Source organism: Mirounga angustirostris, unplaced genomic scaffold, assembly GCF_029215605.1.
Source record: "Mirounga angustirostris isolate CCGP_5_RB_7025 unplaced genomic scaffold, mMirAng1.0.hap1 SCAF_1, whole genome shotgun sequence".
NCBI classification, from domain to species: domain Eukaryota; kingdom Metazoa; phylum Chordata; class Mammalia; order Carnivora; family Phocidae; genus Mirounga; species Mirounga angustirostris.
This window is the reverse complement of record NW_026991709.1, coordinates 14,840,742-14,853,512: the sequence shown is the minus strand read 5'-3', so window position 1 is coordinate 14,853,512 and position 12,771 is coordinate 14,840,742. Positions and strand designations below refer to the sequence as shown.

The 12,771-nt window shown below is 39.4% G+C and overlaps 1 protein-coding gene across 1 annotated transcript; it reads right to left on the bottom strand.

Annotated features, from left to right (window-relative positions):
- On the bottom strand, positions 1-2,956 carry LOC123841781 (keratin-associated protein 13-1-like). The gene is made up of 3 exons (XM_045871287.2): positions 2,859-2,956; positions 1,298-1,465; positions 1-475 (listed from the first exon to the last, which is right to left on the bottom strand). Exons 1-3 carry the CDS (start codon positions 2,954-2,956, stop codon positions 1-3), a joined length of 741 nt encoding a protein of 246 aa, XP_045727243.2.
- Positions 2,957-12,771: the final 9,815 nt, after the last annotated feature.

The following is a 12,771-nucleotide window of genomic DNA, read 5'->3' as shown; positions in this document are numbered from 1 at the left end:
CTAGCCAGATCTGCAGGTTGGTTGGCAACGAGAAGTTTGGCAGCTCCTAGAAGCCAAGTAAGTTAGGCGGCAGAATCTGGATCCATAGCCCAGGAAAGGGAAGCCACAGATTCCATTACCCAGGGGTCTGAAGCCAAGTGATCCACAGTCCAGGCAGTAATTTCTGCTGGATCCACAGCCTAGAGACCCAGGGTAAATTGACCGGCAAGGATCGCAGAGCATGGAGGTCCTCTGGTGATAGCAGGACGTCTGGAGGGGGCTGGACACCACACGGGATGTCTGGCAACTGGTGGGCTCACAGCAGGTCTCCTGACAGCCACTGGGGAGGAAGGAGCCCAGCTGGCAGGTGCTGGGAGAGCGTAGGTCAGTGTGGTAGACCAGGTTGCTGGGGTAAGAGCCACAGGAAGAGCCTGGGTAGCGCAGGTATGCCCCAAAGGAGTGGGAGGAGTAGTTTCCAGAGCAGCAGCTGCAGGACCTGTTGGCAGGAGATGTGAGTTCAGCTGAGTGACAGTGAGGAGATGTTCTGATATCCCCTCTTTCTCCCAGGCATGTTTATATATATACCCTCACTGCACTAGATGTGATTCAGACCCTCCCCATTCTTGTGCATGTCTTGTCATGAAAACAACCAATTCACCTAGGCCATAATTATAACTGAACACATTAATGTGTTCTTAACTGCTGTTTAATTATTCAGGTTTATAGAAGGCACTCCTCTTCTTACCTTTTTTTTTTTTTTTTTTCTGGAAGTAAGATGTGGTTTGCCTTCAAAAGACATTTGTCATGACACACATAGTACTCTCCCTTCTTCACAAGCTTGACTGGGGATTTTTGAGCATGAACGTCTAAATTGTTACCAGCAATGTACTCCTAACAATCATCAGCACCTCCCTCCCAAATATTTGTATATGTTTTATTGAGCATTTACCATGTGTGCAACATTGAAAATTGTGGCATCATTTAATCCTTGCAACAACGGTACGAGATAGGAATTATCACTAATGTAGTCACCCATGTGTGCCTGTCTTAAAAGCCAGCAGGAACCACATAGCTATGCCAACAACTCGAGAAGCTTGTCTTTTCCACTCCCAGAGTCACATGAACAATGAATGCCCAGGTGGAAAAATAACATTTCAATGTGATAACATTTGCATTTTATCTGAGGTGCCTACTTATGAAGTCCTACCTCTTTTATGAAATTCGCAAATGCAACCACTGAAGGAACAACTTCTTAATTCTTTTAGTTAATAATTTTTTAGTATGCAAAGTTACCATGAAGATGATTGTTTCAAACTACCTTCTATTTGTCCTCTCATTTAGCTTGTCATCAATAAGCAACTCATGTTTTATCCAGTATGGAGTTATTGGATTCTTTTTCCAGGTGAGGCAGAGAATTCTTTGGCAAACACTTAGACTATCACTGAGAATAATTGTTAAGAACTGATACACCTTTTGAGTGAGTTGACTACCAATGAAATACATTTGCAAAAACTTGAATTTTAATAGTGTGCTAACCTTTGCCAACTCAGTTGGGAGTGAGAAATGAGACACCTCAGAGAGTGATTCATTTCACTCCCTGCTGAGCTTCTTTTTTGCTCATCGTTCTAGAAAGACAAAGAAGCAGAAAATTTACCTTCATACTAAGTAGTTAAAATCATCCTTATCACTATAAAAAAAATCAATGGTATAAAGAAAAGTCCTGGAATTAGAGATGTCTTTCTTTTTCACTTATTATAATATCCAACTTCTGCCTTAAAGCATCTTTTAGAAATTGGAAACAAAAAGCTATTTATGTAACTTGATCTTTCCTACTTGTTTCCCAGGTGATTGTTTTTTTCTAATCTCCTATAGTATTTGCTTATCTAGCACCAGTGGAAGAGTCTGCCCATTGTTTTGCTTATGAATTTTTACCAAATGTTTGGCTCACTTCTCCAAGTCCTTTTCATCTCTTAAAGCCCAAATCCCAAATCAAATTCCCCATCTGACAGGTGTTCATCTCAGCCAAGCTTTGACTCTTCTGACATAAGAATCTTAGTATGTTATAAGCTATCTATTTGGTACACACACACACACACTCACTCACTCACATATAGAGAAGGAATTGCAAGGGTTGTCTTTTGATATGGCTCATGCAGAATGAGTAAGGCTTCAGTCTTTTTTTTTAAGATTGTATTTATTTATTTGAGAGAGAGAGAGAAAAAGAGCAAGCATGGGGAGGTGCAGAGAGAGAAGGAGAAGAAGACTCCCTGCCGAGTTGGGAGCCCCACCTGGGGCTTGATCCCAGGACCTGAGTCGAAGGCAGACACTTAATGGACTGAGCCACCTAGGCACCCCAACTTCAGCCTTTTGAATTTGCAGAAGAGTCACATGTGGGGGTCAGCAACAGGGCTTAGTCATCTTTAACCCAGCGACTGGCACATGGTGGGTACTCCAAATTATTTATGAACTGAAAGAATATATCAAATCATTAACTTTCTATCTTTATAGTGAACTAATTGTTTTTTTTAATTTAAGAAAAATGCTAAGTGAAAATAAGTATCTCTTTCATAATTACATATAATTCTCAAGTTCAGCATATCAACTTCAGTGCCTTAAGTGACCCTAAGATATCTGTCCCCCACCCCCACTCCACACAAAGCTGGCTTTGGGGCCTCGATCAGTTATTATTTCTTTCTCTTTCAAACAGTTTCAGTCTCATCCATTCTAATAGTTCTGTTTTCTCAGCCTTGTGACATGGTCAACTTTCTTCAATCCAAAAATGTCAACTAGTGTCATTTCCTTTGTGATGATAAGGCTCTTCTAATTTTTAAAGATGGAATTCTCTAAGAAGTTTGTCAACGATCTCACTTCTTATTCACTTTTCAATAACAATATTGTCTCTATCTGGTTTAACACTCTTCTGAAACTTCACTGCCATGCTCAGCAGTGGCTCTATGCTGTTAAATGCCATGGACATTTTTAGGATGATCCTATGTGAACATTTAGTCACATTCAACACAAGTGACTGTGCCCTTGATTTTGAAACGTGTTCACCTATGTTGTTCCATGACATCCACTCCTCATTTTCCACTTAATTCTCTGTACCCTTGGTTGGGTACTTTTACATAATGTTTCTTCAGGTTTGGTGCTCATCTCTCGACATATTCTCTCTATAGGGGAGGCACCTCCCCTTCATGGCTTAAAATACAACCCATATTCTGTGCCATTCAAGTGTTTATTTCCATACACACCTTTTTTAATTTTTTAATTTTTATTTATTTATTTGACAGAGAGAGACACACAGGCAGGGGTAGTGGGAGAGGGAGAAGCAGGCTTCCCACCGAGCAGAGAGCCCAACACGGGGCTCGATCCCAGGACCCTGGGATCATGACCTAAACCGAAGGCAGATGCTTAATGACTGAGCCACCCAGGCGCCCCATCCTCTTTTTATTTTTAATTCTAGACTCAGATATCCAATTACTTACTAGACATTTCAATTTGGAGGTTTCATAAGGGTTTCTAACTTTTATGTGTATGAAATTGAACTTTTGCTCTTCCTTAGGAAGAATAAAATATTTCTTATCTGAGTAAGCAGCATTTCCACCCATCTAATTGGAATCCTCCTACTATATGAAATCCATCCCGAATGTGGCCCATTCTGTCTTCCAGATTCTCCATAAATCTATCTAGTCCTCTTACTGCCTACCTTCTAGTCTAGGGTTTCACAACCCGATCACCACTGACATTTTGGAATGCATAATTCTTAGTTGTAGGGACTGTCCTATGCATTGGAAGGTATTTGGCGGTGCTCTTGGCCCACTAGATGCCAGTAGCCACCTCTTCCCCAACCCCCCACCGACACACACACACACACCCCACGACAATTAACTATGTCTCCAGAAGTTGCATGGGAGCAAGAGCAGTTTCTGGGAAAGAACACCTGCTCTAGTTCAAGGTGTTTCCTTTCTTGGCAGGCTGTGGAAGAGTGCCAACATGGCCTGTCTCATTTTCAGAAATTGTCCCCTCCATTCTTTTCTCCCTACCCCCTGCCTGATAAATGTTAAAATGAAGGGGTGCCTGGGTGGCTCAGTCAAACATCCGACTCTTGGTTTTGGCTCAGGTCATGATCTCAGGGCCCTGGAATCGAACCCTGCATCGGGTAAATGCTCGGTGTGGAGTCTGCTTCCCTCTCCCTTTGCTCCTCCCCCCACACACTCTCTCTCTCTCATAAATAAATAAAATCCTTAAAAGAAAATCTTAAAATGGAAAGCAGTCACATCACTCTCCTGATGAAACTTTCTCTACTACCTGTGTGATAAGATACAAATCCTAGACAGGATTTGCGAGGCCGCATGGTTATGGCCCTGGCCATGTCTCTAACTTCATTTGCACCCTGGGCCCTTTCCCTCTTTCACAATTAAACTCTTTCTAGCTTTCCCCTACCACAAGGACATGTTATTTCCTCTGTCCTGCGTGTTCTTCCTTCATCTGGACAATTAAGATAATTAAGCCTTTCCTCACTTTATAACCACTGTATCCCAGGATAGATTAGGCTTCCATGTTATGATATCTATCATCCTTGTACTTAATTCCAACATCTTTATACCATATTTATTTTTTAAACTGTCCTGTCAACTAGGGCAGTGCTACTGAAAATGACTAGTCCATGGAGATCATTACTATCTACCATGAGATAGTGTATGCCAACAGGTAAATCAATGCATCGCTTCCTTCATTAAGAACGTTAAGAAGTCTTGCGTGATTAAAAATGTCAGCTTAACTAAATCATAGGTTTAGTAACACCGTTGATTTACCCTGGTCTATGACTCACTCTGAATAGCACATCTTTGACTGTAATCAAGGGCAGGAAATTACTCTTGTTCAACCCTGAATCCTCAGCTCAAGAACAAAGTTGTATGGTGGTTGTTCAATAAATACTTCCTTAATGGATAAATTAGGAAACCAATGGTTTTATCACTACCTAAATATCTCCTACCTTATTTTGTCTTTAGACTTCCAAACTTTTCCTTGCTTCACCCTGGGTATTTCACAAAAACAGCAAACTCAGCAGAAGCTTGACTGTCTTCATAAACAGTCTCCTGGCCCAGACCTGCTTCTACTCCTTTGCACCCACCTTAGTTACAGTAAACCATCTAGGCAACCCTGAAAATGGGATGCCCAGGAGATATCTATGACATCTTTCTTCCTCGCTTCCCCTGTCTGATCTCGGATCAGCATGTCTTCCTATTTTTTTTTTTAATCTCCAAAACATATTAGAATACTTTCCTTTCCTTTCTTGCTGCATCTCAGCTATTCTGCCTTTGCTTTTGCATGTTGTCCCCAGTATGGGCCCAAGCCTCTGGCCTTGCCTCTGTCAACCCACTGTCCTATGCATTTCTCTGAATGCTCTTTCTAAAAGTCTAGGTTGGCCTTTGCAAACTTAAATTAAATTTTCTAAGTATTTTATGCAAGTCATCCTATGATCTGACCCCCAATTATCTTACACCCGATACCTTAATGCCTTAGCTTTATCTTCGAAAGATAGCATATCTCTTCAGCTCCGTTAAAGGATTGAAGGCAGAGGAGTTAGTCAGGCAAAGGGGTCTTGTTTCAAGGAAGCTCAGCATCAGCAAAGAATGTCAGAAGAGAGGAGATAGAGGATGAAGCTGGACACAGACAGGAACCAGATTACAAGGGGCTCTGAAAGCCACAGAGGGGTTTGGATATTCTTCAAAGGTTCCCAAATCTCTGAAAATCAGAAATTCTTTGGAATTGATTTGGAGGTGAAAGACAACATGATATATTCCTTTAGGTGGAATCACATAGCTCAAACTAATGGAAACTATGCATATTAATTTCTTCTTGTTAGTGTGGGTATCTTATTTGTGCCTTAGATATAAATCAATATGTTTGATTATGGGATGTTGTCCCAGATACTACCTGGGGTATTATATAATATACAGCTTATTCATTCTATTATCTTTCTAAACTCTGAAAAACTGTGGATTCCAAATCTCATCTGTCCTCATTGGCTTAGACAAAGGAGTATGAATCTGTAGCAGTGAGAAACCATCCATAGGTTGTACATATGGATCCAACTAAATCAAATTTGCCTCCTACAAAATGACTCTGGCTGTCACGTGAAGAATGGATCAGAGGGTCCCTTAGAAGAAAGAGTGGGCCCCAGGCTTCAGACCATGAGAGTACGATTCAGTAGCTTATATTCTTAACCACAGTGCTTGGCCACCTCCCATGAAAATGACAGAAGCCCAGGAACACGTAGAATGAGAAGGGGCCTATGGAGGCACCCCGAGAAAATCTTACACTTAAGGAATTGGCAAATCATTTTCTGTGATTACAGTGTAGCTACCAAAAACAAAAACAAAAACCTACAACAACAACAAAAGACAACTCCTTAACATTTATGGCCAAGGGGTCTGGTTTGCACCCACAAAAGACCTAGAGGAAATAGCCAGTGAAGTAAAAACATAATCGGGGGGGCAACAAACAAAATCAATTTGAAGATATGTTACAAATAGAGGAAAGTAGTCAAAAAAGTATCGCATGTTGGAGAAAGGTCAAGTTAGGGAGATGCTCCTTCTGGATTTTAAGCATCTCTCCATGGGAGACTGCATACACTTTTTTGTTTGTTTGTTTGTTTTTTAATTTAGAAATGGCCACAATTTCAACAGTGCCTGGTACAGAGTGGATACTGAATAAACACTGGTTAAACTGAACCATCTTGGGGTGCCTGGGTGGCTCAGTAGGTTAAGTGTCTGCCTTCAGCTCAGGTCATGATCTCAGGGTCCTGGGATCGAGCCCCATGTCAGGCTCCCTGCTCAGCAGGGAGTCTGCTTCTCCCTCTCCCTCTACCCGTCCCCCTCATGATCTCTCTCCCTCTCGCTCTCTCTCATTCTCTCTCTCTGAAATAAAGAAATAAATAAAAATAAACTGAACCATCTTGTCCAATTTTTAAAAAATAATTACAGCTGATTTTTATTGAGTTCTTCCTGCGTGCAAAGGAATCTGTGCACATTATTTCATTTAATCCATAAAAAGAGCCCTATGAGGAAAGTGCTATTATTATTATTATCATTTAGAGGCCCAGAGAGATTAAATACAATGCCCAAAGTCATGTGGCTAGTGAGCAGTAGAACCAATATTTGAATCTAGTTTGAATTTGGAACTCATGCCCTTAACCACTGTACTTTTCTGCCTCTTCAAGGGACAAAAGACTACAAATTTGCAGATCACAGGGGCCTCTGGAGTACCAGGCTTGAGCCTCAAATTCAGTTCTAATCTTCTTGGATGTCAAAAAGAAAGGGAAACAGTTAGTCCATAGTACTAATGCCCTCACAGCTTCCAGGTCTTTGCTCAAGTGTTTTTTGGAGATTTTTAGTGTTACAGGGTCACTGGGTTTTTGTCTCATGGAGCCGAAGAATGAATCTCATGGACACAAAAGGGTGTAGTGAAGTGAAAGTTTATTAAGTAAAGGTGAGAATAGAAAGGAAAGAAAAAAGCTCTCTAGAATGAGAGGGGTCCTGAATGGGTCGTCACTGAAGGCTTTCAGTGTCAGTCTTTTATTGAGAACGGACCAGGAAGCTTGTGGCCTTGGAATTGTGCCATCTTGGTTTGAGCAAGGAGTATTGATAACGTTCTTAATGGCTTACTTCTTCTTTGAGGTCTGGTCATATTCTGTGATTACAATGTAGCTGCCAAAAACAAAAACAAAAACAAAAACAAACCTACAACAACAACAAAAGACAACTCCATAACATTTATGGCCAGGTGGTCTGGTTTGCTCCCTTATCTCTGGTTTTGATCGTTTCAGCATTTCTCCACATTTGGGATTTCTGTGAGCCTGGTCATGGAGCACTCTCCCTGTGTGAGCCTAGTCAGGGAAGTCAGGGGCCTCCTATCTCTCCCTGCCTGGACCTTAACCCTTTCCTTACACAGTGTTACATTACTTTTAGGTGTACAACATAGTGATTCCACAAATTTGTATATTATGCTCTGCTCACAGCAAGTGAAGCTTCTTTACAAATGGGCTGTCCTTACTGATTTTATAAAATCAGCAACCAAAGCTATCCACATAGTAATTTGTAATATAAAAAAATGCAACCCCAGTAAGCCAATAAGTCTTAAAAAGTCAAAGAAAAACATGAATAGGTTTAAAATCCATAAAAGTTTAGTTTAGTAAATGGAGACATATCTGTCACATTGTAGAAGAAAAGAATATGAAATAACCTTATAATTTTTTTATATAATTTCTTATCATCTGACATAAGGTAGTTTCCCAACTTTGACTTTCTTTTTTTTTTTTGACTGTTCTTTGATTGTATAATGATGACAGAACATGTATCTCTCAGAGAAACTAAGTAGTTGGTGGCTGGTCAATTCCAGAAGTGAGGGGTTGTAGTAAACGAATATAATAGCATTTCCTTGTAGGAATGTGAAGAGGCATGAAGCTAATTTATAGAAGCCAGTCCTACAGGCTGGTCTGTATTAAGTTGTAGAGAAGTAGTTTTCATGGCAGAAGCTGGGACGATTCAGGTTTGGAGAATCACAAGATTTATAATTTAAAGATTGGAGACCATTGAATTCATAGTCTCTGGAAAAAGGATAGCTCCTGGCTGCTGGTGGGTTTCTGGCAACTCTCTTGTGAGTCACTACAGAGAGACCTATCTAGGTGGAGACTGGGAGAACAGAGATCAGTGGGTAAACACAATAGCTGGGGTGAGAACAACCATAAGATAAGATGGGGTAGACCAGGAATTCTGTAAGAGAAAAGGAAGAGAATTTTCCAACTCAGCAGTTGAAACATATAATCATTATGTCTAATTCACTCGTTATCAATGTCAGAGAGTGTCTGAATATTCTCTGCTGGTTTAGATGGCTTATGTGCTCACCCTGTTGGTGAGACATTCTTGACAGTGGACTTCAATATCCTTCTACACTACAATTTGCATAAGACCAAGGTGTATCGTCTAACTTCAAACAACTAGAATAATACTATTATAAATATGCTTACTTGTATTTTGTAGGTAAAAGCCAGCTTACAGTTTTGCCTTGGATTTCAGATGATAATTGTATGCTCAAAGCAGTTGGTCATCATTGCTGGTTTAATTTGTGACTCGGAGGGTCATTTACAAGGTGCTGAGATATAGCTCTCTTCTTTCCTCCCAGCTTACGGTATTACATTTTGTTGTGATCCTTTTCTCAGTCATTCCTAATGTGGCTTGCCATATTATAAAGCATGTACTTATGTTCAGTAACAAGTAATGTGTGTGACAGAAATGGTTCATAAGAGACAAAGATTATTCCATGATCATGATACTCCTTGAGAATCAAATGAGTTTTATGGAAAAATAATTCTGCTTGGCTCTCTTTACCAGCTGGATGACTATGGAATGTCTCATATAAGTGGACTTAAATTATATTAGCTAAGAAAATGGAAATCTCAGCCCAAATACTTTAAAAAAGTAATCTACCATCAAATTTATAGTGTGTAAATTTTTAATGGCTCCTTAGGGGCTGTGTTTATAAGCAGTAAAGCAAATACCAAATTATTTTCCTCCAGCACACTGAAAATTGCTGAACAAATAAAAATTTCCAAAGCATTGTTATAGATATCACATTTTCATGTTATGTGAGGGTGGATATTACATCTAAAGATCCCCGATTAACCTTATAGAAGAATGTGGTGGCTTAAAGACCAGACGAGCTCCAGTGAAGACCAGGAGTCAAAGGCAAAGAGGTAAGATTGCCTAGAAGGATCACAGTATAAAAGAAATATATATTTTTCAAGATGAATAGAAAAAGCATTATAAGGAAATTCTGAGCTAGGTTGTAACCAGGGATTAAATATATATATTTATATAATTAAATATATATATTTAAATATATATATATTCTAAAGGTATTGGGTTAGACTATGTTTATTTATATATTTCTGATGTTTGGGAGGGAATAGAGTACACTGTTGTGTACTTCAGTGGATATTTAAAATGTTTAGGAACTGAGAGAATAAATATTTCGTTTTAGACTATATAAAAGATGTGATGGGCAGCTGGGTGGCTCAGTCACTTAAGTGTCTGCCTTCAGCTCTGGTCATAATCCCAAGGTCCTACTCAGCAGGGAGTGTTCTCCCTCTCCCTCTGCCCCTCCCCTGCCTGTGCTCTTTCTCTCCCTCTCTCCCTCCCTCTCTCTAGTTCTCTCTTTCTCAAATAAATAAAAATCTTTAAAAAAAGAATGTGATGTCTATGGCTCATGCAACCAGACAGTTAGGTCAAGGGACTCACGTGCATTGATTTGGGGGACATAAGTTCCATACATTTATAGTCTAAATAATAATTAACATTTATAGAGTGCTTTCTATATCCAAGGAACTCTCTTAGTTGCTTTGGATATCTTATCATCCATTCCTCATGGTAAACCTGTGATATAAATACTATCATTATCTTTTTTTTACATTAAAGGAAGTTGAATTTTTGAGAGGTCCTACAATATGTGCAAAACAAATAACCACTAAGTGTTAGAGTAATGGATTCAAATATGCACGGTGTTTCCTCAGAAGTCACATACTTGAACGGTTTAGCTGGGTTCCCTCTCACAGCAGACAGATTAATGCACAAGTGAAAAAAGGTGTGATTCTCTAAATGCTCAAATATTCTAAGAAATGATTCTGAAGCACAAGAACTGAGAAGATCCCCTAGGTGGAAAAACCAAAGTTGGGATCCTGGGTGTGGCATTCTGATGACCAAGGGTGGTACAGGTTAGGATGTCGGTTGGTTAATGGATAGGAAAGCCCAGCCTCCTCTGAACTGACTCTGTACCTACCACCAGGAAAGAGCTATCCTAGTTCTAATCACATGTGGGGAAGAAGGAGTTTCTGGTAATAATCAAGTCCTGACTTACGAACACACCCCACCATTCAGGAATCGAATGCCTATTAACAGGGAGGAGCCCTGGGGATCGTATTAGATTCATATGGTTTCAGCAGCTTGAAGGCGATGTGTCTTCATTCTCTACCCATACTGGCAAAACTTCAAAGTTCAACAGGCAAAGGGAATAATGTGTGTTGCTCATTCATTTTGAGTTTCAAGACTATTAGTAATTTTTTGTTTGGCATTCTCCACAGAATCATTAATAGAGTAATGACTGACACTGTTATCCCAAGGAATAGGATCTGGTGGGCTAATGGGTACAAGGTAGCTCTTTGTTTTGATAGTCATGCTTTTCTAACTTTTCGATGGCTCTCATCACATGCTGCAATGATTTATAGGGGTTTATCCAAAGTAGTATCTCAGCAGGGAAGGACTCTTTTAAGGAAGGTTTGCACATTTTTGCCTGTTTTACTCTGACCCAACACAGCAAAGAGTAAAGATTTAAGCAAGGAAATATATTAAATTAGTCACAGGTAAACTCTGGAACACAAAATTGGTATTTCTCCATATTGGAAAAAACAACTACTGTTTTGCTTCTGCTCAAAATAGCAATGTCCTTTGCATACATTTTGGAATCTCAGTAACGCAGACCAAAGTCCATTCTATGCTCCTCCCACTTGCTAAGAGACAATTAATATGTGAACACTAATTGCCATGTATCTGAGAATCACATCGTATAGCAAGGGGAATGTGCTCAGAACAAAGAAGTCTGAAACATAGTACCTTCAATAAATTAAAAATCTCCACTGTATATTACATAATTCTCATACATATTCCTCATAATAGTCCTGTGAATTAACTAATATTATTTCCATTTTTCATATAAAAAAGAGAGTAGTGGTATGGTAAGTCATGTGTTAAAAATTATTTTAATAAAAACTATAAAGCCAAAAAAGTGAGACTGGGTCTATCCGTCTCCAGATATTTCATTACCCACCCTTACCTTCTATATTTGTTAAGCCACAATATGAAGCTACAAATGTGAAGACCAATGCATGCTGCAGTTGAGGTAGAGTTTTATTACTACCCTTTTTGGCACTTAAAACCCCTCAGAAGATAGAATTAAAATGGAGGTGATAGGGGACAATCTCAGGTAAAGTGCTAAACCACGTACAAAAGGTATGGAGTAGGAAAGTAAAAGGTAAATCATTTTAAAATTCACAACCATATTCTTTTCCCGTCGAAGAATTTGAAAGTGAAAAACTGAATAGAATTCCATCTCATGACTTCAGTAAACTCGGGCTTGCTGTACAAAACCCTTTCCCTCCATGTGTTGACAATCGATTAGAAGAACATTTCCACATCATTCTCCCAGAATGAAGTTTGCAGCTCCCGAGGATGTGCTAAATGTGGTTTGACTGTTTGTTTTTCCTGCTTTACCTAGCGCAATAATAGACCATGAGAAATCACCATAAAATTGTTGAAGCTAAAGCATTTTTCAAATATGGTTTATAAGCTAGAGAAGATGAACAATCAAGGACACCTCTTCACCTTGCAGTATCCATAGGACATAGAAAGTGAAGTCCTCTGGAATCAATTTTATAGTCAAGACATTAACCTCTGTGGTCATTTGCCCGGCAGGAAGAGTAAGCTGTTAAAAGCACAGAATCAGCCACTATTCACTCTTTTTATGATTATGAGTGTGAAAACAGCTTCCCTTTCAATTACATGACTGGGATTATTTTGCTGGTAAAGTACCAAAATGAGACTGTACTTCAAAAAACAAATTTAGATGTTATCCATTTGCAAAAATTCCCCAAAGTAAGGACAATACCTCATTGTCTGGAGCATAGATTTTTGACTAAAACTGATTTTAACTAAAAATTACAATATTATCTGGCCTAAA